The 27,231-nt window shown below is 57.1% G+C and overlaps 1 protein-coding gene across 3 annotated transcripts; it reads left to right on the top strand.

Annotated features, from left to right (window-relative positions):
- Nucleotides 1-6,105: 6,105 nt before the first annotated feature.
- C1qtnf1 (C1q and tumor necrosis factor related protein 1) lies at nt 6,106-25,644 on the top strand. Of its 3 annotated transcripts, none has more exons than XM_013008817.1 (4): nt 6,106-6,240; nt 21,922-22,090; nt 24,164-24,303; nt 24,919-25,644. In XM_013008817.1, exons 2-4 carry the CDS (start codon nt 21,936-21,938, stop codon nt 25,467-25,469), a joined length of 846 nt encoding a protein of 281 aa, XP_012864271.1. In that variant the 5' UTR covers nt 6,106-6,240; nt 21,922-21,935; the 3' UTR covers nt 25,470-25,644. The 3 variants fall into 3 exon arrangements, with proteins under 3 accessions (XP_012864271.1, XP_012864269.1, XP_012864270.1); XM_013008815.1 differs by lacking the exon at nt 6,106-6,240 and adding an exon at nt 6,247-6,611; XM_013008816.1 differs by lacking the exon at nt 6,106-6,240 and adding an exon at nt 19,699-19,752.
- The last annotated feature ends 1,587 nt before the right edge of the window (nt 25,645-27,231 follow it).

The following is a 27,231-nucleotide window of genomic DNA, read 5'->3' as shown; positions in this document are numbered from 1 at the left end:
GACGGCCGGATGGCGCCCGGTACCAGAGGCCACGGTGGTTACAGTTTCTCGTGAGTCCTTTCAGAGACATCTTATGATATACAAGTTGTAAACATATGCTACCGAGTTACCTTTACAAAAGAAACAACTGGAAACGTGTGGAACCCACGGTTCCTCCTGTGTATGTGCAAACCTTCCTCAGATTCATTCATGTTTCTCGTTCTTCTAAATGGCCCAACCATACATTTCCCATAGAGTAAGTATTTATTTAATTTTACTTTTGTGCCAGTCCTGGGGCTTGCACTCAGAGCCTGGGCGCTGTCCCTGAGCTTTTGTACTCAAAGCTAGTACTCTATCACTTGACCCACACTGTACTTCCTGGCTTTTAGGGGGTGAATTGGAATTGAGTCTCACAAACTTGCCTGCTTAGGCTGGCTTTGAACTGTGACCCTCAGCTCTCAGCCTCCTGAGTTTCCATAATGTAAATGTTTATAATGTAAATTATTCTCAGCCTTTATTTACTAGGGTCTATACAATGCTTTTTAGCTTAGGAAATGACATATCATTCCAGGTTTCTTTAAAACATGTAACTTCTCACTCCCAACTCTCTCCTACCACCTGGATTTACCATAGTGTTGTGCTGGGAAGTTGTTTGCCTCTCTTTTAGGTTTAGCACACACCCTTGCAATATATTGTTTAATTCTTCCTATTTTAATGTTGGTAAAATGAACTAGAACTGTGTTGCCATCTGGGGACTGGTGGCTTGCACCCGTAATCTTAGCTACTTGGGTGACTGAGAAAAAAAATTGAGAGCCCCCCCAAACCTGTAGCTGGGTTTAGTTGTCACTCAAGCTATATATTGGCGGGGGGTGGGGTGGGGGAGGGAGAGGGAGATTGAGAATGTTAAAGTTCCAGTCTAACTGAGATAGAAAAGCCTAAAAGACTCCATCTCCACAGAAGACACAAAGGTATGTACCTGTGATCCCAATGAAACTGAAAGCCTAAAGTTGGTGGCACATGGCTTGGGTGCATGTCCAGGTAGAAAGTGAGACCCTATCTCAAAAATGATGAGCACAAAGCAGGGGTGGAAGTGAGGCTCAGATGGTAGAGCACCAACTTAGCAAACAAGAGGCCTTGAGTTTATTCTCATTATCACTAAAACTACAGTTGTTTACAGGGGCAGTAAGGGGGGGGGGATAAGAAGCAATAGCAGAAGAGGAATATGATCAAAACAGATTAATTGCATACGCAAGTTTCACAGTGAAAGCCCATTGTGTTAAGTCATGTGCTCTACTAAAAGAAAGAACTGTGATTGGACAAAAGGGGGCACAACTTAAGGAAGAGACTGAGGACAGCCCAGCAGGATCTTCTGATTCTACCTGACCTCTCTGTGCAGCACTGCAGCAGATGCTTCCTGGGAGGGGTGCCTCAGGACCCCTTCTGGAGTGAAAGTCACGTGACCCAACATCAGGCAGGGCCGGGAACATCCTGATGGACAGTTCCTACACGGAGAGACTGGGAAGGTCAGAGCAGTACTTCTAGGTTTAAAGCTTAGCTTTAGGGGAGGGGAGTCTTGGTGTCTAGAGCTGCTCCCCATGGGAGACAGGAACAGTAGAGGGCAGCAGAAGGTCAGAGAGGCTTTTTTCCAGGCTGCCTCTAAGACTGCTCATCTTCTCCGTTCAAAGTACTCAGCATGCCAGAGCATCATCTTCTTGGGTGTTGCAACCACAGCCCCAATGTCTCCTGGAACCTCTCTCCTTTTGTGTCTGTGGCTCCACACATTCCACTTGCCCCACTCATTCCTGTGTTTGTTCTACACATGTCCATCTTGCATTCATTTCCTAATTAAGTGGGTAGGACAATGCTGTCCACCAGGGGGCGCGCCCGCTCTATTTATCCAGAAGAGCCCCTGCATCAAGGTTGGGTCTGTGCCCCTGCCACTGGGAAGAGTGCATTTGTCAAAACCGCACGAAGCAAGCAGACATAGGGACACTGAGGCAAAGAAATTAAATGGCTGGTCTGGAGAGAGAATGCCCGGATGCTGGTGGTCTCCTCCTGGAGACCTGGAGGAGGCTTGTCCTGGCCACGGCCAGTCCTGAGCTCCACCTGCTTACCCCAGAACATGGGTGGCGCCCGTGGGAGCCACAAGCACAGGCTAGTGGCCAGGAGCTGGGTACTGGCTGCCAAGTTCCCACTTCCCATCTCAGCAACTTCTCCCACACTGGGCGAGGACCTCCCCTCCCCCGCCCCTTGGCAGTGGGACACCACCAATCAGAGCCTGCCCGCCCGTCTGCTCGCTACCCTGTGGAATGGAATCCAAAAGTTTGCAAAAACCAGTGTCTGCCCTTGTGGGCTGGCTGGGGAGCCTGGCTCAGAATAGCTGGGTTGGCCTCGTGTCAGGACTACAGTGGAGAAACTGAGTCGCGGCTAACGGCAGGCTAGTGTATACTGGGTACTCAGTGTCTCATGGACTTTGAAGTTGCAAGGCCTTTCCAGTGAGAAGACAGCAGATAGAATCACAGCAGGGAACGGGAAAGGCTCATCACACAGAGGCAGGCACAACGTGGCCTGCCCCCTCCACCGGGGAACGGTCCCAGGAAATGTCCTTCTCTGAGTCTCTGGGGCCTTGTCCTGCAAACATCCCTAGCTTGAGACAGTGAAGCCATTTGGGAACATCTTTGAGTTAGGATCAGACACTCTTGGGTAGAAGCAGCTCCTAGCAAATTATGAGTGGGCTTGGCTTACAGCTCACTGGGGACCCAAGATGGAGACTTTGGAGTGGGGCTCAGCATTTCTGTGTGTGTGTGTGTGTGTGTGTGTGTGTGTGTGTGTGTGTGTGTGTGCACTAGTACTGGAGCTTGAACTCAGGGCCTGGGTATTGTCCCTTAGCTTTTTCACTCAAGGCTGATGATCCCTTGAGCCATATACCTCCACTTCCAGCTTTTTGGAGATGAGTCTGAGGTTTGTGCTGGCTTTGAACCATGATCCTCAGCTGTCAGCCTCCTGAGTAGCAAGGTTACAGGCATGAACCACAGGCTCTGGCCTGGCTTTGGCTTCTGTCCCAGGGCAGGAGTTCCCCACGCCAGGCCTAGCTGGAGGGTTTGGCTGTTGTCTGTTGTGCTGCTGCTGTGTTGTGCTGTGCTGTTGCTGCTTACCTTGCCCCTAGCCCTTGACACGCACAGGAAGGCATTTGCTGTGCTCAGAACACCCTGGTTTTGGTAGCTTGGGGCGTTAGCGGAAGAGATGGAAGAAGATCAAATCATCTACAAGAACATCCCTTGCTTGCCAGATTTTCTGTCTCTCCTACTTACCATTTCCAAGAAGAGATGGAGCCGATGACAAAGGACAGAGGAAAGTGGCGGGCTGTCTGGCTTGGCGACACGTTTTATTTCTTCTGCTGAATGCAGGCAGTAGGCTTTGGGAGCTCACTTGTGAGTCTTTGCCCATTTGCCTGTTGGCTTGGGTTGTGAGCTTGTGTGACAGGCACCCTTTAAGATGCACCCCCCACCCAGGGCCTGTTCCTTGGAATTCCCCTCCCCCCCCCTTGGGAAGCCCCAAGCTCCCTTTGCTATTTTCCCATCATACCGCCCTTCCCCCAGCCTCTGCCTGAAGGAAAATGAGCAATCTGGTTTTTCAAGCTCTTGGGAGTTGTGGGGGCCTCAACCCACAAGGAAGGAAGAAATGAGCATAGACCATACCGTGCTAGAATGGCTATGGTGAGTTCTATGTGAACACTTTGTGTCCACTCCACCATGCTAGAAACTACAGGCAAAAAAGCCTCTGAAAACTGTTTCTTCCCTAAGTTTAGCACATACAAGTTTGAGCCACACAGTCCGGCTTGAACTCGTGTGAGACCCCAAAGGGTCTTCATGTTTCCCGCTGCAGAAGATTCATCCGAGTGCTTGGTGCAAGGAGCTGCCCCCCTTCCCCTGGGGACTCTGCGCACCTCTGGCCCAGCCGGTCCCTATCAGAGACCTTGGACTTGGCTACGCGTTCCCCTGAGCCCAGGAGTGGACATGGGGCTGGGCCTCGCCTCCTGCAGGACCAGCCAGCTGCAGATGGGTGCGCACCCTTTGGTGGATTTCTAAAGCTGTCTCCGACCTCTGAGTTTGTGTCTTGGAACTGCATTAACCATAGCCAGGCTCGGTAGCTCAAGCCTGTAGTCCCAGCTGCTTGGGGGGTAGCTGTAGGCGGAGTCACCATCCCAAGCCAGCCCCTGGTGAAAAGAAGTTTGTGAGAGGCCACCTCAGCCAATGTCTGGGCACAGCCACGGGTCTGTGGTCTCCAGGGACTCTGGAGCACACAGGGGGGTTGCGGTCCAGGCCTGCCTTGAAAATGACCAACGTAAGAAGGGGCTGGAGGCGTGGATCAAGTGGGACAGTAGGTGTCTAGCAAGCAGAGGCCCTGGGTTCCATGGGCCGTAATGATCACGTCTTCAACCCCAAGGCCATCTTGGCCAGGGGAAAAGTAGAAAGAGCCAGCCTTCACGGTCCACATCCTTTTTCTCTTTGGAGTTGTGAACGCTGGGGCTGGTCTGGGCAGAGGCTCCCGGGGAGGACAATGGAGAACTTTCCAAGGTTCTCTCGGTCTGTCTGGGCCGCCACCCCACAGGGGCCACCGCCGCGGGTCACCCACTTGGCCTTCCTGTTCGGCCTGCCGGTCTCCCGGCCGCCCCTGCTGCCGCAGCGGAGGGGACAGAGGAGCGGGGAGGTCGGCGTTCTGGGGTCACTTACGGGAATGAAGGGGAGTTTGTCTTCCGGGCTTCCCGTACGGGCAAGCCACCAAGGATGCGAGCTCTGCCGCGCCCGGTGGCAGCTTCATTCATCCCTCCAAGTGGCTGTGGGGCCTCTGGGTGCAGGAGGGCTGGTCAGCATGGCTCCTTGGGGGGGGGTTGGCACTCAGATTGGGGTCTTCACAGTGGTCACTGAGAACCCTGAGCTACCTCTCCCACGGGGCCCGCCCCTCCTCCCATCTGTCCATTCTGAGCTGGCCTGTGCCCAGCCTTGGAGCGAGACTGAGCCTGGTGGGCATCACGCGTACCCTCCGGGCCGCCCACTTCCAGCCTCTCAGCCCTTCCAGATGTGGCTGTAGTGGAAGAGAAGAAGCTGCCAAACGCAGCCTTTGTTGTTGTTGCTGCTGCTGTGTCCTGGGTGGGCATCCCGAGCCAGCAGCCCTGATTTTACCTCTCCTACCCAGATTGTGGGGAGTGGGGGGGCAGAGCCAGTGTGAACAGGTACCGCGGCTTCGGGGTGGGAGTGAAGTGGGAGGCAGGCCTGGGAGGAAGCGGAGTGAAGCCCTGCTGTCAGCCGAGCAGTGAGCAGTGTGGTCTCCTGGGGCTAGATCCTCCCTCTTCTGGTGGGGTGATAAGACTCCAGCACAAGTGATGTGACTCAGATTTGGGGATGGAGAATGGATGGCCCCAGGCCCCGGGGCATCATGGGAGGAGACTCGTGCTAGTTTGGAAAGGATGTTTGAGTAATAAGATTGAGAAATGTACAGAGTGACCCCCGTCCCAGTCATGGAGTTCTTCAGGAGATGGAAACTTCTAGGCAGAGGTTTCCTTTCTGGCTTGCGTGTGTGTGTGTGTGTGTGTGTGTGTGTGTGTATGTGCACATGTGTATGCGTTTGCTGGTACTGGGGCTTGAACTTGGGGGCCTGGGCACTGTCCCTTCACTTTATTGCTCAAGGCTGATGCTCTACTACTTGAGCCACAGTTCCACTTTTGGCTTTTTTTCCCGTTATCTAGAGATATGAGTCTCCTGGACTTTCCTGCCCAGGCTGGTTTTGAACCTTGCTCCTCAGCTCAGCCTCCTGAGTAGCCAGGGTGACAGGTGTGAGCCATGTGTTCCTGGCCCTTTCTCACCGCTGCAGCAGACTCTGAGCAAGGCAATGGACCCTCGCTTTCTGAAGTGCTCGCACGCACACAAACACAAGCTGACAAGCTGCTACAGGTACTCAAGGAGCACCCTCAAACCTGAGACCCCGTGGGGGTGTGTCAGCCACAGTTTGAACTCAGCATTTGGCCACCTGGGCTCCAGGAAGCCCATCCCCCTCCACCAAGTAACTTGGGGTCCTCAGCCTCTCTGGGCACCCTCAGCCAGTGCCGGGCGTCCTCGTCCTGGGCTCCCAGCCATCTCCACATCTGGACAAGACTGCCGACGCCTCCCCCAGCCTGGTTGGCTCGCCAGCACGGCCAGAGCAGGGAGGGCTGGCCGGCCGGCTGGGCACACACACAGTTAATCCTCGGCGGCTGCTGTTTGGGTAATTTGCGCTGGGAGCGTTCTAGGCTCCACGGCAGCTCACATCTGGCTGGGGTTTGCTTGCTCCTTGTGTGTTTGTCCCGCTTTCTTCCTCTCTTCCTTGACTTTTGAGAAGGCACGTTTCCGCTTCTGGCCAAAGAGACCTTGGAGCTAGCCGGGGAGATAAAGGTGCTGCTGCATTCACATCCGGCCCTCCCCGCGCTCAGCCTCTTCCCCAGGGGACTTTTTTCCTCTCTCTCTCTTTCTCTCTCTTCTTGGACAAGTCTGTGCTTTCCTGCCGACCTGGCCCGGAGGAGGCTTAGCTGCTGGAGATGCGCTAAGAGACGGAGAGAGACGGGAAAGATTCAGCCGAACCGGCTCAGCTGCAAGGAGGTAGGTGACCCAGCCGTGGGGGCCGGGGCTGCACCCCAGCTCCAGCCCGCTCCTGTCTCCGTGGCTCCAGCTTGCTGCCAGCACGGGACTAAGCAGACACCTTCTTGGTGGACAAGGTACCGGGTGGGAGGGGCCGGGTTGGCAGCTGTGGCAAAGAGACAGAGGTGAGAAGTTTTAGGGGGCTGCGGGTGCGCGGGTGCCGGCTGATCCCCCCCTCCCCACAGTCACCGGGACTTGGCTACCTCTGACTGGGAGGGAGGCAGGCTCTTCTGCAGAACGCACAGCCCCGTCCGTCCCCCACCGTGTTGATCTTGCCACACTCTCCTACGGAAGCAAAAGGCATACGTGTGTACTCAGCCCTACCTCTGGAAGCGTCTCTCTCCCACCCTGCATGTCCCCGCACCCATCTACTACCTAGGCCGATCCCGGGCTGTCTGTGCCCACTTGGGCCTTGGCACAGGATGGGAGGGTGGACTTTGCCTGGCATCCCACTGTCTGTGTGTCCCGGAGGGTACCCAGATGGGCTGGGTAGGAACAGTCTTTCCCCCCTCCCCAATTGTGAAGCCGCCATAGGCTGGGAGGAACCCCTGGCTGGGCTGGGGCTGCAATCTCAAATCTCCTCAAGCCTCTGGACAGCACCCCTCCCCCCAGCCTCCGCACAGCCCTCCACGTATCTCCAGTGGCATAGGTGTGGTCCCCACCTGTTAGCCTGCACCCCACCTTGCTAACCCCTGCAGCCCACCCAGGCTGCTCCCAGCCTCTGCTACCATCCTCTCTCTTCGAGCCTTAGTCTCCTCCCCCACCCTGTTTATTTATTTACTTTGGTGCCAGCAGTGGGTCTTGGACTCAGGTACTAGATGCTCTCCCTTAGCTTTTTCAGTTCAAGACTAGCGCTCTAGCACTTGAGCCACAGCTCTACTTCCACTTTTTGCTGGTTAACTGGAGATAAGAGTCTCACGGATTTTCCTGTTTGGGCTGGCTTTTGACCCTGATCCTCAGATCGCAGCCTCCTCAGTAGCTAGGATTACAGGCGAGAGTCCCTGGTGCTTGGCTAAGCGTTATTTACTCTTGCAGTGGCCCTGCTGCTGCCTTGTCTGCCTCTCTCAGTGTGTAGGGGTGGGGAGACCATGGGGCATACTTTTTGGAGCTTTGAAAATGAGAAATGTCTTGAGAAACAACTTCCTGGATCCCTGGGGAGCGTGTGACGTCCTGAGAGACAGGCCCCGCTCTGCTTTTAATAGTGCAGAAAGTACACACTTCCCGGCAGGCTGTGCAGCACACGTGCATGGCCACTAACACACACTAGACTGTGACGTGTGCTGCGGGGAGGGGCCGCGCGTCCTCCCGGCACGCCTGCTCAGAGTCCTGCTCACTGGGGAGAGCTGGGAGGCTGGGGGCTTGTCCGCCGCCGCTCGTCCAACAGGAGAGGAGCCTGGCAAGCAGAGCACCCAGCCCAGGCAGTGGCAAGAAGCAGCAGAATGAAGCATGTGTTTATTGATTTTCCATCATCCATCCAGGACTCTCTGGCCCATGGGAAGCTCAGAGGGGCTCATGGTTTGCCCCATGCCCCAAAGGCAGTGGGGTAGGGGACCCTGGATCCTCTTCATCTGATCTACGGATCTAGTCTTCATCCCCCACACGTTGATGCTGGGAACTCTCCATGCAGTCTAGGGAATCTGAGCTCAGCTGAGCTGCTCCAGTTTCCAAAAGAGAAGGCTGGGCAGGAAGGACAGTAGGTTTGCTTTCCAGGGGCACTGGCTGCTTTCTCTGTCTCTGTCTCTCCCTGTCTCTGTCTCTCTGTCTCTCTCTGTCTTTCTCTGTCTCTGTCTCTCTCCCTCTCTCCCCTCCTGCTGTCTTGACTTCCCTGCTACCTGTCAAGGGAGGTGCTCCTGGCACCTGGGAGAGAAATGTGGCCTTGGGTCCAGGTTCAGGACACAGCTGCCCACCAGTGAGAGATGTCCTCCTGAGCTGGATCCAAGGAAGCCCCCACGCTGTCCCCGGATATAAGCTTCCTGCTCAGGGTGACCAGCACGGCATTCATTTTTCTTTTTTTCTTTTTTGGAACATGCCCCTTTCTGCTGCTCTTTCTTATGCCCCTCCCCCAGCCCTAATTAGCATGACTCACAAACCAAATATTCTGGCATTGAACGTCACCCATCAAAACAAAGATGAAAAGAACTTCGTGGAAACAGTCATGCCGCAGGGCGTCCTCACTGGACACCAGCTGAGCATCTGCGTTTTGTCCTCAGGGGTCAGGCGCTTCAGTGGGTCCCAGTTCCTGGGGTCAGGGCGAGAGGGGGCTGCTGGCTTAGGAGAGAATGGGGTCACAGCATGAGGCCAGACAGGCAGGAAGAAGATGTTCTGGGAGTCTTAGTTTCTGACTGTCCGGTAGCGGACTCTGCCTGACAAGTCAGGAGAAACTGACAGCCCAGAGACATTCGAGCTGGGTGGCGGCTACCGAGAGGGCTGTTGTTATTTTTTCCTGTTTTACACATCATAAATGTCAGGTCACACAGGGCCGTTCCTAGACCCTGCCACCTCCCTGTCCCCTTCACATGACACAAGGAATGTTCTGGCTACACCAGAGAGAAGTTTGTCAAAGGAGCATGAGCTGCAATGTGTTTCCTTCCATACCCCCGGCTGCCCAGGAAGACCACCTCACGGCCTAGCCTCCAGGTCCTGTCCCTCACCTTGGCCTTGGCCCCGGTCCAGCCTTGCCTCTGGCCCTGGCCCTAGCAGCTTCTGTCCTGAGCTTAACCACAGGACGTGCAGACAGACCTGCACTATCAGTGCCCTTTCCCCTCCCGAGCCTGGGAGTAAAATGCTGAACTTCTGCCCAGTAAAACTCTGGGCCCATTCCTGGGGGCGTGGCAGGCCCTGTAGGGGGCGGGGCCCATTCCTGGGGGCGTGCCAGGCCCTGTGAGGGGCGGGGCGCATTCCTGGGGGCGTGGCAGGTCCTGTAGGGGGGTGGGGCCATTCCTGGGGGCGTGGCAGGCCCTGTGAGGGGGTGGGCCCATTCTTGGGGGCGTGGCAGGTCCTGTGAGGGGGTGGGCCCATTCCTGGGGGCGTGGCAGGTCCTGTGAGGGGGCGGGGCCCATTCCTGGGGGGGTGGCAAGTCCTGTGAAGGGTGGGGCCCATTCCTGGGGGGGTGGCAAGCCTTCTGAGGGGCGGGGCCTCCCTGCGGGAGTAACAGGTCCTTGAGGGCCTAGGCACTCACGGGGGAGGGGCAGGTCCTGTGGGTGGGGCCTCACAGGGCGTGGCAGGCCATGGGGCGGGGCCTTACAGGGAGTGGCAGGTCATGAGTGGGGCGTGGCCTCACAGGGAAGGTGGCAGGTCCTGGGGGCGGGGCCTCACAGGGCGGGGCAGGTCCGGGGTGCGGCCTTACAGGGCAGTGGCAGGTCTGTGAGCAGGGCGGGGCCTCGCGGGGCAGGGCGGGGCCTTGCGGGGCGGGGCGGGGCCTCGGGAGCGCAGGCACTCACCCAGGCCAGGTGGGCCGGGTGGCTCACAGCCTGATTGGACCCTGGAGCTCTGGCCCAGGTCCGATCTGTGTGTGGCTACTCCTGCGGGAGAAGCTCTCAGAGCCGTGGCGACCCTCACTCTGCCCCGTTACTCAGGGCGGAGTTCCAGGGCCGCGGGGTCGTGCGGGCGAGGGTCCCTGGCCCGCTCCTGTGGCCAGTGCGCCCCGCAGCCCCGCCTCGGGCACCCTTCCCTGCATGGAGTGGGGCAGCCGCGGGCTGGGCTGGATGGGCCCAGTGTCTGGCCATCTTCCTGCACCCGGGAGAAGTTTCCTTTGAAGTGAGGCGGGGGTCCAGGCCAGGCCCAGGAAAGAGCCAGGCCGGGCAGGGCAAAAGAGGCCAAGTTCTTGGTGCCCGGGGCTGGGTCAGACATGCTGGGGCCACAGCCAAAGCCACATATGGTGGCAAACCCCACGTCCTCCACCCCTGGCAGTGGGGCATCTGGTGACCAGCCACCGCTGGCCAGCCCTGGGAGCCGGGAGGGGCGGCCCTGGCCGAGGGGCGCCTGGGTGGGTGAGGCTGGTACTGGGCCTGAGCCTCTGGCCCACAGGTCTCGGGGTTGGTCTCAGAGCGTGGATGCTGGGCAGAGTTCTGAGAGTAAAAGGGAGGATCAGCTGGGTTTGGGGCGGCAGAGAGGTTCCGGAGCTTCTGGGTCTCCGGCCTGGGCCCGGTGAGGCTCCATGCTGAGGAGCTCCAGGTCCTCTAGTCCTCTGATACTTACCTGGTAAAGGCACTGGATGGAGGCTGGCGGGCAGGTTGGAAGAAGGCGAGGGCCCAAAGTCCACCCTTCACCCAGCTGTCGTATGCTCTGCTTCCATATGTCCCTGCCCAGTGGCCCCTCTAGTGGTATCCAGTCATGACTGACTTCCAAACAGTCTCCAGAGGCATGGACAGACAGGCCCCTCTCCTTCTATCTACACCCACATCTCTTCTGCCATTCTGGCTGGCAGGATGCCAGCTTAGTCCTGGTCCTGGTTCCAGTCCCAGCAAGGATGTGAGGGTTACTCTGTTTCCCAGCCCAAACAAACGGTTAAGCTCTAGTGATGGGTGTTAAAGTACTAACAGGTGGAGCTGGGTGTGGTGGCTGACACCTGTAATCCCAGCTACTCAGGAGATATCCAGAGGATCCAGAGGATCCAGAGGATCACAGAGGATCCTCTGTGATTCAGAGGATCACAGTTCGATGCCAGCTGGGGCAATAAAGTCAGCAACACCCCATCTCCAACCAACAAGCTGGACACAGTGGCACACACCTGCCTGCGAAGCTGTGCCCCCAGCTGCGCATGAGGCTGTAAGTAGAGGCTCATGGTCCGTCTTTTTTTTTTTAATCTGAAGAATAAATAAGGCAAAAGAGGGCTGGAAGCATGGGCTGCCTAGTGAGTTTGAGACTCTGAGTTCTGAGTTCAAACTCCAGTGTTGGAAAAAGAAGGGAAGGAAGGAAGGAGGGAGGGAGGGAGGGAGAGGGAGAGCGAGAGCGAGTGAGCGAGCGAGAGAGAGCGAGAGAGAGAGAGAGAGAGAGAGAGAGAACACACCAGGTGCTGTAATCCTAGCTACTCAGAAGGTTGAGATCTGAGGATTATAGTTCGAAGCTAACTTGGGCAGAAAAGTTCCTGAGACTCTTACCTTCCATTAAACTAGCAAAAAGCCAGAGGCATGGCTTCAGTGGTAGAGCATCAGCCTTGAGTGTAAAAGCTAAGTGAGAAGGTGCAAAGTCCTGAGTTCAAGCCTTAGTACCAGCACCAAAAGAAGAAGGAGGATGAGGAAGGAGAAGGAGAAAGAGGGGAAGGAAGAAGGAGCAAGGAGGAAGGAGGAGGAGAAGGAAAAGAGGAAGAGGAAGAAGAATAGGAGGAGGAAGAGGAGGAGGAGGAGGAGGAGGGAGGGAGGGAGGGAGGAAGGGAGGAGGAGGAAAAGGAGGAGGAGGAGGTTACAGGATGGCACCACTGCAGAGATCTTAGCCCTTTCCATCTGTGAAGAGGGTCCAGGCCACCCAGCACCCAGCACCCAGCACCCAGCATTGTGCCTGGAGGGCAGGTGATGCTTTGTAATGCTTTGCTTCTGAATGAATGGACTAGAGGCCAACAGGCAGACATCTCCCTGAGAGCCAGGCAGTAGTCAGCTATAAATAAGCCAGCCAATCAGGGGGCTTCCCAAACCTGAGCCCAGCAGCTTCCTGTGGGTAGGGGGCTCTCTCATTCTCTCTCTCTCTCTCTCTCTCTCTCTCTCCCTCTCTCCTCCCTCTCTCCTTCTCTCTCCTCTCCCTCTCCCTCCCCCTCTCTCCTTCTCCCTCCCTCTCCCTCTCCCCCCACCTCTATCTCTGTCTCTCTGTCTCTCTCTTTCCCTCCCTCTCTTCTGGTGCTGGGATTTGAACTCAGTACCTGGGTGCTGTCCCTGAGGTCTTGTTGCTTGAGGCTGGTGCTCTGTCTCTTGTGCCACAGCTTTTTGGTGGTTAACTGGAGACAAGAGTCTTAAGGACTTTTCTGCCCGGGGTTGTTTTTGAACTGTGATCCTCAGTGACTAGGATCATAGCCCCAGCCCGGCTGCCTCTTGTTCAGGCCATGGCCCAGACTGCCACAGATGTCAGTAAATGTTTGTTGAGTGAATGAGTGGAAGAATACGAGGCTTCGGTGCCCGCTGGCTTGCATCCCACATGGGGCCCCATGAGCCACAAATCTGCCACCGCACCACCACCCCACCCCCTCTATCTACTTTTTTATGCAGAGTCAAGTTCCCTGGAATCGATCAAATGCTCCCTGGGTCCCCAGGGTGGGGCGCATCTGTCATTTTCTAAGTGGAAAATAATGTGTACTTACTGTGAAAAAATTACGAGACTCTTAGAAAGAGAGAGAGCGAGAAAAAAAAAACAGCCTATAGAAGCCCAAATAAGAAAACAGGAAGCAGCCATGTTCCATTACTCAGGGCAGTGCCGCCAGCAGCCAGGTAGGCGGCCCTCGGGGGCTTCCCATGTGTGTGTGTGTGTGTGTGTGTGTGTGTGCGCACGCGCGTGCACGAGTGTGAATCTGTATGCGCTTGTGGGAAGGGGTACGAGTCTGCAGCATGCATTTCTCTCTGTCATATCCACAGAGGGTGCTGCCTGGTGCTGCTAGATGAGTCTGGCCTCCCTCCCTCCTTCCTCTCTCCTCCCTCCTTCTCTGCCTCCTTCCCTCCCTCCCTCCCTCCTTCCTCTTTCCTCCCTCCCTCTTTCCTCCTTCCCTCCTTCCTCTCTCCTCCCTCCTTCCTCTCTCTTTCCTCCTCCCTCTTTCCTTCTCTTCCTTTCTTCTCCCTTCCTCCCTCCTTCTTTCTCTTCCTCCCTCCTTCCTCTCTCCTCCCTCCTCCTCCCTCTTTCCTTCTCTCTCCCCCTCTCTTCTTCCCTCCATCCCTCCCTCCTCTCCCTCCCTCCCGGTGAGGTCACCCTCATCAACCACCTTGCTTTCAGCCTCCATTGTGTGGGTGCTGTCCCGTTCATCTCCTGGGACAGTAGTCTTGGAGGGCCCTGCGTTTGCAGCTGTGACTAAGGAGGTCTGGGGTTGGACTCTTGGAAGCAGGAGGCTTCCCAGTGTGGAGAGGAAGAGCGCTTGGGGTGTAGCTCCAGGCCACCCCTGAGAGACTCAGCGTTCTGCTGGCCTTGGTGGTGTTCCCTGGGACTCTGTGTCAGGGACCTGCTCTTGAGGGCTTGTCGGCTCACAAGACCTCATGCCTGTAATCCCAGCTGCTTGGGAGGTAGGGGAGATTGGAGATGGGGAGGGAGAGGGTCCTGCTTCAAGGCCAGGCCCTGGCAAAAAGCACAAGACTCTATCTGAAGAATAATGAAGGCAAGGAAGGCCCCAAGTCTCGAAACCTAGTACCTACAAAAACATTTCTCAGATGCTGGAGACACAGGCACGTGGGACCCGGCTGCCACCTTCCCAGAGCTCAGGGTTCCCGGGACTGGATGGGGCTGCCAGTGACAGCAGAACAGCTCTGTCCCAGTGCCAGAGCCCGGGGTGGGGGTGGGGGGTGGGGAGTCATCAGGAGACGCATCCAGACAAGGCAGACTTCAGCGTGATGAGTGGCAGGTGTGTCGAGAGGCCAGCGAGGTGGAGCCAGGCTCCCCTCCACGCGGGCACAGACCTCAGGGTTTAACACCCCCAAAACCAAGGGGGGAGCTGGAGGGGTGACCGCAGAGAGGGGAGGAGATGGGGCGAGGAGGGGCGCGGGTGGATTAGATGTGTCGGGGGCCTGGCCTGGGCCCCTGGGGACACGGGTGTCTTTTGTGGAGCTCCAGCTGCAGGAGGAGCCTTGAGGATGGTGAGGGCAGAGCCCGGTGGGGGGGGGGAGGGCAGGTGTGAGTCTCCTGGCAGAGCAGAGAGTCAGTGCCCTGCAATCTGGAGACAGCACAGAGCAGCACCAGCGGGGAGCCTCCGGCCAGGGGAGAAAGGTCCCCTCAGCCCCGCTGCCCACCACTGGTCCTGTGGGAGTGTGAAACGTGGCTCACAGAAGGTTTTATTGTGTCTCATCTCAGTGGATCGAACCATCCTTGTGTGCTGGGTGTTTTGGAGGGTGCAGGCTCGTGGCCTCTTGCCAGTTAGGGCTGGGGTGGGATTGGGGTGTTAGTCGCTGGAACCTGGCAGGCAGGTAGGCAGGGTTTGGGGTGAGGGGGATTGAGGCAAGGACACAGTCCTGGAAAGCTGCTGTCTTCGTGGGGGAGATCAAGAATCCGCCAGTCAAGATCCACCAGGGACCAGCAGCCTCTGGGTCTGTATGTGCAGTGACCACTGACCATAGTGGTGGAGGCAGAGGGATCTTGAGTTCAAGGCCAACCTGGACTACAGAGTGTGACCTGCCTCAAAACCAAACAAAACGAAAAGAAAGGAGGGGGAGAAGGAGGAGAAAGGAGGAGGAGGAGGAGGAAGGGGAGGAGACCAGTAGTCCAGCCTTGGTGTAGATGAAGTCGCAGCCCAAAGTGAAGACCATCAGGTGTTTCTGAGCACTCAGAGTTGAGTTGGGTGTCACCAGCTGGCTCCTCAGGGGTCTGGGCTGGAGCAGGTGGCAGCAGGGCCGTTGGCTGTGGGGTGAATCACACTCCTGACCTGGGATCCACTAGGTGTGGTTGAGTTCTGGGCGCTGGGAACCGTCTCAGGATGTCCAGGCCTGCGGCCACGAGGCAAGAGCTGTGTTTGTGCTGCCTGTGCCTGGCCGGGCGGGGCAGCGGAGAATTTCTAGTTCTTTCCTCCCTACGTCTTGATGGGGTGGCCCCCAGGGTGCTGGCACTGCTGGTACAGGGTGGGTGGGGGGAGTGGACAGTGGGCCAGGACACCTGTGGACCGGGCCCCTGGCACAAGGCCCCCCCCTCCGCCCCCAGGCAGGGCCCCAAAGCAGGCCCAGCAGCCCGCCCGGGCTTTCCAGCTGGGAGGTGATGTGAGGATAGGAAATCTTTGTTCTCTCGGGAGCCGATCACAGTACCGTGGGCTGGTCTGGGCCGGTCAGGTGCCCCCAGCGCCTGATGCCTGGCAGACACATGGCTGGCCTTGGCTGAGTTCCCGCCCCAGTGAGTCTCTCCTGGCCTCCTCTCTCCAGGAAGAGGCAGGACTCTGACTCCTGTCACGATGTTAGTTTGGGGAGTGGGTAACTAGGGCCGTGAATGGCTCTGGGGGGAAGAAAGGACAGAGGCAGGTAATTCTGACTTCCTCAGGAAATTCTCATGGCCACCAGGGTTAGGGGCTCCCCACTGTAGTTCCTCTCCCTTGGACCCCAGAATCTGAATCCTGCAGTCACTGGGGGCTCTCAGCTCCTCAGTGGAACAATTTCACTCGGCATGGAAGGAGAGGGCAAGCAGACGGGTCCTCTGAGATGGTTGTGGCCAAGGTGGGGGGAGGATGGCCATGGAGGGAGAGCATTGGCTTTGGTCAAGGAGCCGAGCCAGGCGGGGACACCGGATCCTTGACCTGGGAGCCTTCAAGCGTGGGATGCAGTCTTCGCTCGTGCCGACGCTCCTTTGGGACAGGCGTATAAACTCTGGGGATGGTGTCCAGACCCCAGAAGAAGCCAGATGAGAGGGTTTGCCTTGGGTGGGCTGAGGCTGGAGAACAGCAGGGCCCCCTGGAAAGCATCGGATGCCAGTGAACAGTAGGGAGGAGACTTGACCTTCCCGGGTTATTAAGGAGGGCTGGTGGGGGGGGGCGGGGGTAGATGAGCCGGATGCACGGGAGGAAGGAGTCTAAATGACTCCCAGATTTCTGGCCCGCTGCTTATTCATGGCTCCTACTTCCTCCCCCTCCAACTTCTCAGTAATCTAGAACAGAGCTGTTCCACAGAACTTGACGCAACACTGCCATGTTCTTCCCAATATGGCGGCCACCATCTGCCATGGAGTGGGCCCAACCTTGAAATGTGACTGGTGGAAAGAAGGGATCGAACGTGGGATTTTCATATATTATTTGTTTGTGCTCGGCGTAGAACCCCAGCCTCTCAGGCATGCTAAGCAAGAGCTCTACCCCTGGAATTTTATTCTATCCTATTCGAGTGGATTTCACGTTCACACACGGCTAATGGCCACTGCACAGGAGAGTCCAGGTTGAGCATGCCCCCCCCCCCCCGCTGATGTAACATTTACCATTCAGCTATAATGGAGTACTTGTCTGTTTCCTTCTCAGGACTGTAATCTTGTTGAGGTCAGGGAATACATTTAATTTATGGTTGGATCACTTGCTCCCAAGCTCTCATACAATGTCAGGCAAATCACAGGCGTTGGGTAAGCCAGGCCTGCTCTGTTACCACCTGAGAGAGCAGCTCCGACTTGCCTTCCAAGACTCCCTTCAGCTTGGGGCGATTACAGGTTTCTGCCTCTCAGAACAGCTGCTCACCCGATGAGGATTAAAGACAAAACAATGTTTACAAAATGCTCTTGTCAAACAGCCCCGGGCTGGGTGGGGCTCAAGGACCAAACCCACACAGGCAGCCCAGAGCTAGGGAGCCCACGGGCAGCGGGCAGCCACACTGAGGATGGTGGTCAGGAGCCACAGGACCCATTTTATGTGTAAGGAGGACTCGGTGGCACGCTGCCTGCTGGAAGGCTCCACCGCAGGTTCACGTGGGGTCTGTCTGAGACAGGAGGGAGCTACTGGCACAGACGTGCCTCTGATTTCCCGTCCTCCTCTAGGTCTCTAAGGTACTTGGTTTCTCCTTGCCTGTGTATGTGTGTGTGTGTGTGTGTGTGTGTGTGTGTGTGCACGTGTCCTGGGGCTTGAACTCAGGGTCTGGGCACTTTCCCTAAACTTGTTGTTTTATTCAAGGTTAGTGTCCTATCACTTTGGGCCACAGCTCCATTTCCATCCCCCTTCTTAAAAGGGAGCCTTCTTGCTGGGGCCAAGCCAAGGTGAAGGCAGAGAGGGAGGACTGAGGAGGGGGGCAGAAGAGGAGGACTGAGGAGGGAACTGAGGGAGTTGGTAGTGGGAGAAATGAGAAGAGTTTCCAGAACATTCCGCTCATATGGGGTTTGAGAAACGCAAGAAAGGCCTTAAGTCTTGTGGCACTGCTCTGATGTCAGTGCAGCCCAGACTCAGGAGCATGTGGTCCAGAATCAGCAGGGCCACTGACTGACCAGCTCTGGCTGTCCTGAGCCGCCGCCCTGGACTTGACCTGGTGTGGCTGTCCTGAGCTGCCGCTCCGGACGTGTCTGTGCTGTGTGGAGCACATTTCTCGTTCCTCTCCTGGCTCACTATCGGGCGGAAGACTTGGTTTTGCTGGAAATTGTGAACGGCGATCTGCAGCCGAGCTTGGTTTGTGTTGGGAAATACCAATCTTACCCCAGTGTGGCAAAAATGAACCAAATGCCATGATGCCAACCTTGCAGTAGGACTTAGTAGAATGGAGCTAAGGATGGGGATGAATAGGTCAGGGCGCCGGCGGCTCACGCCTATCCTCCTAGCTACTCAGGAGGCTGAGACCTGAGGATGGAGGTTCAAAGCCAGGCAGGGCAGGTAAGTCTGTGAAACACTTATTTCCAATTAACCAGCAAAAAGCCAGAAGTAAAGGTGTGGTTCAAGTGGTAGAACACCAGCATTGAGTGTAAAAGCTAAGGGACAGCATCCAGTCCCTGAGTTCAAGCCCCGGTGCTAACACACAGGTGCGCAGGCACAGATGCGTGCACACACACACACACACACACACACACACACACACACGATGGTGATGAAGAGGGAAAGTTTTCAGTCTTGGCCTTCCCTGGCACACAGAGCAGGTGATGGGGTGAGCCCGCACCAGCTGGCCCTCATCCTGAGCCCCTGCCTGCCTTCTGCCTGTCACCCCCGTCACTGAAGTGCCTGCTCTCACCTGGCTGGGGCTGGGTCCTGGGCCCATCCACCTTTCATGTCCAAGGTGTGCTAGGTCTGTTTTGTCAGGCTGGGTAGACATGAGCCCTCAGGAAAGCTGCTTCCAGTGGACACCCTGCACTGTCCCTCTGCTGGGGACCGTTCTCCCCCAGGGCGGATACTGGGCAAGCCAACAGTTTTGTATTGTCACTGTGTGTGTGTGTCCTAACTGACACAGTGGGCAGAGCTCATGGCACTGCTGGAGATCCCCAGTGCACAGGACAGTGCCCAACAAGGAAGGATTTGGCTCCAAATACCAACACTGCTAAGGCCAAAACTCCATGGGGTTTTGCTGGTACTTTCCACTATATTTGCATTTATCAAAAGGCATGTATATGGTTTCAAATTCAGAAAAAAAAAAACCAAAACCAGAAGCCAGTGTAAGCCAGGTGTGGTGGAAGACGCCTGGAATTGCAGCACTTGGGAGGCCGAGGTTTGTACCCGCCAAGGGACAGCGCCCAGGCCCTCCCGAGCACAAGCCCCCGTATAAATCTGAGGATATCCTGATTACCTAATAGTTTTGAGGCTGGCCTGAGTTGCGTAGAAAGACCCTTCCTGGAAAAGAAAACTAAAGCAGCTGTGCGCAGTGACTCACACCTGTCATCGTAGCTACTCTGGAGGCAGGGATGAGGAGGATTCAGGTTTATGGCCAACATGGACGAGAAAGCTAGCAGAACCCATCTCAACACACAAGCGGGCTTGGTGGCTCCTGCCTGTCGTCCTACCTATGGAGAAGGCGCAAGGAGGAGGTCTGGGTCTAGGTAAAGGTGTGGCTCGGGTAGAGCACCTGCCCAGCGGGGGTCTGGGTCTAGGTAAAGGTGTGGCTCGGGTAGAGCACCTGCCCGGCGGGGGTCTGGGTCTAGGTAAAGGTGTGGCTCAGGTAGAGCACCTGCCCAGTGGGCGTGAGGCTGTCGCACAAACCCTTGAACCACCTACAGGAGAAAAGAAAAGAAAAAACCCCAAAATAAAACAAGTTTAAAGAAAACTTCCTTTTTTAAACTGATGCAAGCTTAACACATAAAAGGAAAACAAAAAGAATAATTAACAAGGCACCAAGGGGAAAAAAGACAAAGCAAAACCCCAAACAGGAAATACCGAAATAGAGAAATAAACAGATTTCAAGAACTGGACTTGACAAATATTTGTTGAGCAGCACCTCGGGCCAGGCGGCTGAGGGATGCGGGGCCGGTCAAGGCTGGACGAGGGGACAGACATCCAGACAGGAAAGCGGCTGCACCGCCTGGCTGGGAGCAATCTCAAAGCCAAGCAAAAGTCTCTATGGTCTGGGACGACGGGAAAATCAAAGTCTGGGAGAGCTCGGGGGCGGGGGGGGGGGAACTTGAGGTGCTGCAGTCGCAGGCTGGCTGGGGAGGCAGGAAGTGTGGTCACCTGAGGTCAGCCCGGCGGAGTTGAAGGGCAGCTGCCCCTCTGAGAGTCCTAGGCTAACTTCCCGAACCTCTGTTCTCTCAGGCACAAGTGGCTGTTTAATAGTGAATGGCTGTTGTCTCCTTAAAGGACTCCCCGGGGTGCACGTGGGGTTAGCTCACCAGAGAAGCGCTCAAGGTTGAGTCTACTCGTGCCCAGCCCTAACCCCTGGGGCGGGAATAAGGACCGCAGTGCTGGGCGCCATGTTCCACCCTTCTACAGCATCTTAGCAGAAGAGAGGAGGTCAAAGGTGCTCCTGGCTGAGGAGGAGGAGGAGGAGGAAGGATGCAGGCCAGGGACGGGAGCCAGGAGCTGGGGTGGCAAGCAGCTGGTGTGAAAGTGGTAGCCAGCAGCCAGGCATGAGTTGGAAATGCAGAAAGGTCCTGGTCTTGATTGGCTGAGTCGGGATCTGCACACTGGTGGCAATCTGCCCGGGTGTGTACAGCCGTGTTTGAGAAACAGGGTGCGTGGTACAGCCAAAGAGCCTGAGAGCCCCTTTCAGGATGGATGGATGGTTTGAGTACATGCTTATATAAACACACACACACACACACACACACACACACACACACATGCACGCATGCATGCACGCATGTTGTTTGAGCTTCTAAAGCAGGTAGGGAGGTGCCATGCATACCAAAATGTGTGCCAGAGACAGAGGGAGGCGGGGGCGGGGCGGGGTGGGGCAGAGGAGGATGGCCAGCTCCCTCTCATTCCTCTCACATCTGACTCGACTCTGCAGGAGAACTGAGTGCTGCTTCTTGTCTCCAGGAGGACTGAGCTCCTGCCCCTGGCCTCCCAGAGGACTGAGCTCCTGCTCCTGGGCCCAGGCCTCTTCTTCTCCACGCACACGGAGGAAAAGCCGTGTCTGAGCGTCCTGGTCAGGGCCAGGGCCTTGTTCCTCACAGGGGACAAAGCCCCTGGGTGAGGACTGCAGGGGAAGAGGTGGCGGCTTCCTCCACGGAGAGGAAGGCCGCATTAATCTAACAACTAGAGAAATCAGATGGAGGGTTTGACTTGTCCTTAAACAGGGGGGACTGGTGCCACGGGGTGGGGTCTTCTGAGGGTCAGACTTCACCTTTGGGTTGTATTTAGGAAGGTGAGAAGCGCATTCCGGGGAGGGTTTCCCCAGCGGCTCCGGCTGCAGGCTGGCAGGCCTCCTGTGTCCCCAAATGAACTGGGGGAGATGCTCTTAAGACTGAAAGCAAAGGGATGCTGTGCCGAGCTCAAGTCCAAGCGCCGCCCCAACAGGCTCACGGGGAATCCCCAAGAATCACGTTTCTAGGACGGTCTACATGCTGGAGGGGGAAGATCTGTCCCAAGCTTGTTCCCAAAGCACCAACCAGTGGGAGTCAAGGGCTTGCTTGAGCGAGCTATGACCTTCCCCGAATTAAATGCTAGAGAGCCCCACGGAGCGCCCCCTGGTGACAGAAAGCAGCTTTCAGCCTTCGTGTGTACACACACACACACACACACACACACACACACACACACACACACAAGCAAAAGAAGTGGACTGTGAGTGCTCAAGATTCATCTGGGATTGCGTTCGCTGCTGGTCAGGGGCCCGTGGCTATGCACGCTGCGTCCTGCGTGTCTGGTCAGGGGCCCGTGGCTGGTGCACGCTGCGTCCTGCGTGTCTGGTCAGGGGCCCGTGGCTGTGCACGCTGCGTCCTGCGTGTCTGGTCAGGGGCCCGTGGCTGGTGCACGCTGCGTCCTGCGTGTCTGTCTGGGCTGGTGGAGAAGGGCTGTGCTCCGTGGTGTGCAATGAGCCGAGGCTCCAGTGTGGGCATGGGCGTGCATGTGAGTGTGTGTGTATGTGTAGACATGTCTGTATGTGAATGCATGCCTGTGCACAGTTGTGTGAGGGCAGGTGCATGCGTGACTCTGTGTGTGTGTGTGTGCATGCACACGCGTGTGCGCAGTCTCAGTGTGGCCGAGCACTTCCTGGTGGCATGGGCGGTGCGCTGTTTCTCTTGCTGCTGTTTTGTGACCGGTTCTCTCCTCGTGTGTGTCTCCCCCCAGGGCCCAGGGGGAAGATGGGCTCTTCTGGATGGAGATGGGTGCTGAGATGCTGCTTGCTGCTGGCCTTTGCCTGGGGCCTGGTCCTCAGCCACGTGCCACGTGACCAGCAGGAGCCGCAGGAGCTGCAGGGGACCCAAGAGCCACTGGCCACGCCAGACTACTCTAAGAGGTGAGGGGCCCTGATGCCTGGTGCCCAGGAGCTCCGGCCCTGGCCAGGTTAAGACTAGGGTATATAGCACCACAAAGCGTGGGGTTTCGGGGAGATCCAAAGGGCAGACCCAATACCAGGGAGCCATCCCAGGGGAGACTGGTTCTGAAGGAAGGCAGGACCTTTCAGTGACTCGGGATTCATGTCTGATCCTGACCAAGCCCATCCTAACCCCACTGGAGAGCACGTCTGCTAGTGGTGTTTTGTTTTTGTTTTTGTTGGTCATGAGGCTTGAACTCTGGGCCTGGGTGCTGCTCCTCAGCTCTTCAGTTCAAGGCAAGTACCCTACCACTTGAGCCACAGTACCACTTGCGGTTTTCTGGAGGTTCATCGGAGATAAGAATCTAATAGACTTTTCCTGCCCAGGCTGGCTTTGAACTGTGATCCTCAGATCTCAGCCTCCTGAGTAGCTAGGATGACAGGTGTGAAACGCCAGTGCTCAGCTTCTCTCTTGTTTTTAATGTAACAAACATGAACTGATCAAGTGCCTGCTGTCAGTCAGACACCCCTTAGGCACCAAGGAAGCACTAGAATGACATCTGTTAGCCCCCTGGCTGTAAGGAAACAGACACATGCAGCCAGGCGGGCTCTGCACATAGTAGGGGTGCTGGGGTCACAGAAGAGGGAGGTGTGAGATCTGGGAAGGCTGACCAGCAGCATGAATTGTGTTTCAGAGAGTACCTGGGGATCTTCCAGGTGCAGGAGAAAAGGGCAATCAGAATGCTGTGTGCGTCTTGGGAAGCAGGGCGGGCCGGGGTGGGGGTCAACACTGAGGTCCCCCTCAGCAGGGAATGTGGAGTCACAGGGAGGTTTGCATTCTGTGGTGTTCTAGAAGGAGTGCTGGAGGGAAGTGTGAGGAAGGATGGATCATGGGAGAAGTAAATCTAGGAGCGCGGTCCAAACAGTACTGGTTTGTTAGAGATGATGAGGGCCTGGGTCCAGTCCTGGGGGCACCTTGGGGCAGGGGCTCGCTCCTCGGGACCCGGTGGGTGTGGACGTAAGACCAGTGCTGAGGCAGAAGGCTCCATCTGAGCCTCTTGGGGATGATACTGGAAATGTTTGGAAAGAGAAGGTCCCAGCCGGGCGCCGGTGGCTCACACCTGTCGTCCTAGCTACTCAAGAGGCTGAGATCTGAGGATGACAGTTCAAAGTCAGCCCAGGCAGGAAAGTCCATGAGATTCTGATATCCAATTAACCAGCAAAAAAAGCTAGAAGTGAAGGTGTGGTTCAAGTGGTAGAGTGCCAACCTTGAATGAAAAAACTAAGGGACAATCCCCTAGTCCATGAGTTCAAGCCCCAGTACCAGCACACACACACAGGTACGCAATACACACACACACACTACACACAGACACACAGACACACAGACACACAGACACACACACACACACACACACACACACACACACACACACACACACAGAAGGCTCTGGGACTTCAATCTTGGACATCTGTGGGTCCCCTGAATGCTGAGCTGGAGATTGCTGCTGTGAAGTTCGATGTTGAAGGTCTGTAGCTCAGGAAATGGATTGGGGAGAGAGTGTCCATCTCTGACGCTGGGCTTGCGGTGGTTAAACTCAGGGTATGTTGACTCGAGCCTGGATGGTCTGGGATTAAGGGGGGGCTCTGCTGCTACCCCAGGCAGGTTTGTAGCACAGCACTAGTGCTGGGCAAGCTCGCGGATCATGCAATGCTGTCCAGCGCCCCAAGGTGGCAGCATGGAGCCGTCACCGTGCCCCGGCTAGGAGCTTCACAAATGGGCCCGGGGAGCACATGGCTTCCCCAGAGGGGAATGACGGCCTGCATCTCCGAGCAAACCTGTCCTGCGGGCTCAGGGTTTTGCTGCCTTTTCCATTTGCACTATAATGGGAGAGGTGAAATCTTTCTGCAGTTTGGTTCAGGACCCCCCCCCCCCCGCCCAGGGCATGGCAAGGCGGGTACCCCAGGCCCACAAGACTCACGGGCAGCAGGTGAGAGGTGAGTCCCGGGCCCTGACAGTGTGGGGCTTTTACTCTGATGTTTCAATTTCCTCAGAGCGGAAGAAAATGATGAAAAACACAGTTCCAGGCAGGGCGAGGAGCCCCTGGCCTCCCGGTGCTACCGCTGCTGTGACCCGGGGACCCCCGTGTACCAGACCATCCCCGCACCCCAGATCAACATCACAATCCTGAAAGGTCAGCGGGTGCAGAGACGGGACGGAACTGGAGGGACAGGAGTCCGGCCCAGCTGCCATCTGGGGGAGTGGCTGGGGGGTGTGTGTCGGGGGGAGTAAGAAGCTCCCATCTTGAAGCTGTGACCCATCTCCAGGAGAAGAGGTTGGCAGGGAAGAGCCCACGGGAACAAGAGCAGGAGGGGTGCTTCAGGCCGCAGGTCTGGGTTCTCTGAGTTCTTTGCTGGGCGGCTTGGTCTCTCCAGCCCGCTTTCTGTCTTGTACAGCCCTGGGAGGAGGTTTGTACCCTGGACCCTGAGCTGAGCCCCAGACATCTGTAGCCCATTTGCTTGGAGAGAGCCTGGGCCTGGCCATGCAGCCTGTTGCTTGTGGACAAACCCATATGTTCCTTCATCCTTGCCAGGCTTTCCAGAAGGGGGAAAGAGAGAGAGAGAGAGAGAGAGAGAGAGAGAGAGAGAGAAAGTATTGCTCCTGGATGGAAATAGATCAACCCTGGAAATGGAGTCTACTAGCTTGACTGATGGCAGACTCCTAATCCACCAGGGCTCAGGTTGAGATCACGTCAGAGCCATGACGTCCAACCAGGGCAACACCCAGGCAGTGTTTCTGTCCCTTGTAGGAGAGAAGGGCGACCGGGGAGATAGAGGACTCCAAGGGAAGTATGGCAAGACTGGCTCTGCGGGCGCCAGGGGCCATGCGGGCCCCAAGGGGCAGAAGGGCTCGATGGGGTCTCCCGGTGACCGGTGCAAGAACCACTATGCGGCCTTCTCGGTGGGCCGGAAGAAGCCACTGCACAGCAATGACTACTACCAGACGGTGGTCTTCGACACGGAGTTCGTGAACCTCTACAGCCATTTCAACATGTTCACCGGCAAGTTCTACTGCTACGTGCCTGGCATCTACTTCTTCAGCCTCAACGTGCACACGTGGAACCAGAAAGAGACGTATCTGCACATCATGAGGAACGCGGAGGAGATGGTGATTCTGTACGCGCAGGTGAGCGACCGCAGCATCATGCAGAGCCAGAGCCTGATGCTGGAGCTGCAGGAGCAGGACGAGGTGTGGGTGCGCCTCTTCAAGGGTGAGCGCGACAACGCCATCTTCAGCGACGAGTTTGACACCTACATCACCTTCAGTGGCTACCTGGTCAAGCCGGCCGCCGAGCCTTAGTGGATGCCCCGCCCCCGCCCCACCCTGCCCCGCCCCATCCTGGGATTCTCACGGGGGGGGGGGGGGATTGCTGCGCCCTGCAGGTCCCCAGGCTGGCTTAGCAACTCTCTGCCCAGCCCTGGCTCTCTCAGCCTTTGCATCCCTAGCTTTGGCATTCTGTTCTGCAAGACGCCCCTGGCTGTCACACGGGGTCTGGTTGGGAGCGAGCTGAGGATGGATGAAGTCATCAGGGCAGGCTGGCCTGTGAGAAGCTCCCAGCCTCCAGCTCCAGCTCCCACTCCCTTCTGTGTACATAGCCTTAAGCGACCCTGCGGCACCTCCTCTGGCAGCCAGGGCTTTGCCGAAGGAACTGCCCAGCTCTCCATCTTGGAAGCAGTTGAGCAACTGCTGAAGGCTTCAAGGGAGAAAAGTAAATCCACCGAAAACGAGTTGTTCTTTTTGCTCTTCCAGCCAGCGGTCCTGGGGAGAGGTGCGGAGACCCTGCATGGGAGCCAGGAGGAAGGGAAACTCCTGGGCCAGGGAGGGGCTGTGGGGTCCAGAAATTCCTCTGGCTTTCCGGGGTGGGCTTACCTCCGTGGCTTGTTGCCAGTCTGTGGCCTTTCTCAAGGTGACGTGGGTCTTCCTGAGCCGCAGCCGTGAGGAGGCTAGGGCTGGGCCAAGAGTCAGCTCCCCAGCCAGGCACTGGGGGCTCACGCCTGTCATCCTAGCTACTGAGGAGGCTGAGATCTGAGGATCACGGTTCAAAACCAGCCCGGGCAGGAAAGTCCGTGAGACTCTTATCTCCAAGGAACCACCAGAAAACCGGAAGTGGCGCTGTGGCTCAAGCGGTAGAGCGCTCGCCATGAGCTGGAGAGCTGAGGGACAGCGCCCAGGCCCCGAGTTCAAGCCCCCCGACCGACCCCCCCCAAAAAATAGCTCCCCAGAGGGACCACCAGGCCCTCTGCAGCTGGCTCCTGGCTGGCAGACACGGCCTGCTCACTGCGGTGCCAGGGCACCTGTGGGTGGAGGGGCCTCACAGGCTCCCAGACCCCTAGCTGTATCCACAAGCAGCAAAGCCTGTGGGGCTTGCAGGCTCCGCCCCACTCTCTCCAGGCCACCCTGAGGCGCCGCACGCGCGATCGCCAGGCCTGCCCCGTGGCTCAGGCCTCGTTCCTCCTCCCCAGCTGGCCGGCCGTGGAGGGCCCTGGGTGTTTGCTTTTGCTCCTATCAAAGCACCTCACACTGCGCCCAGTCCTGTCTCTTCCCTGCTCTGCACCTCGGCATCTGCCACGTTCATTTGTAGCCAGGCGGGTGGAATCGTCCAGATGGAAGGGGCCTTCACCTGGTCTCGTGGCCAGCAGCCCTTATGGCAGCTTGGGAGGGACTGTCTCTGGACCCCGGAGCAGGGAAGAGCTACGAGGGGTTGGAGAGCATCCCTCCGCCCCTGTCTGTTCCTAGGGCAGGAAATACGTGTCCAACCGCTTGGCTCCGAGTCGCCTGAGTGGGCAGTGACTGTCAGAGGCTGTCCTGGGACCGGTGGGCTGGGCTGGTGCATCCACCGACGCCCTGTCCACAGCAGCTGACAGTGCTGCCCTGTCCCGCGCCAAGCGGGTGCTCAGGGTCACGCTCGCTACCAGCTTTGGTCGCCTAACCCCCCCACCGGGGGCTTCCTTTGCTCAGCCTGGTGACCGAGCCTTCCTTTGTCCTGGGGCCCGGATGCCCGGTGCGGGGTCCGCATGTGTCCCCTTGAAGGATTCTGCCGGCTGCAATCTCCAAGCGGTGT

This window comes from Dipodomys ordii, unplaced genomic scaffold (assembly GCF_000151885.1).
Source record: "Dipodomys ordii isolate 6190 unplaced genomic scaffold, Dord_2.0 Scaffold7, whole genome shotgun sequence".
NCBI lineage: Eukaryota > Metazoa > Chordata > Mammalia > Rodentia > Heteromyidae > Dipodomys > Dipodomys ordii.
The sequence above is the reverse complement of the archived record's forward strand: the minus strand, read 5'-3'. Positions and strand labels throughout refer to the sequence as shown.

Bases quoted from the DNA above. Each gene is read 5' to 3' on its own strand.
- C1qtnf1 (XM_013008817.1), top strand. From the start codon at position 21,936: ATGGGCTCTTCTGGATGGAGATGGGTGCTGAGATGCTGCTTGCTGCTG. The intron at 22,091-24,163 runs GTGAGGGGCCCT...CAATTTCCTCAG, and splicing joins ACGCCAGACTACTCTAAGAG to AGCGGAAGAAAATGATGAAA. The intron at 24,304-24,918 runs GTCAGCGGGTGC...TGTCCCTTGTAG, and splicing joins CAACATCACAATCCTGAAAG to GAGAGAAGGGCGACCGGGGA.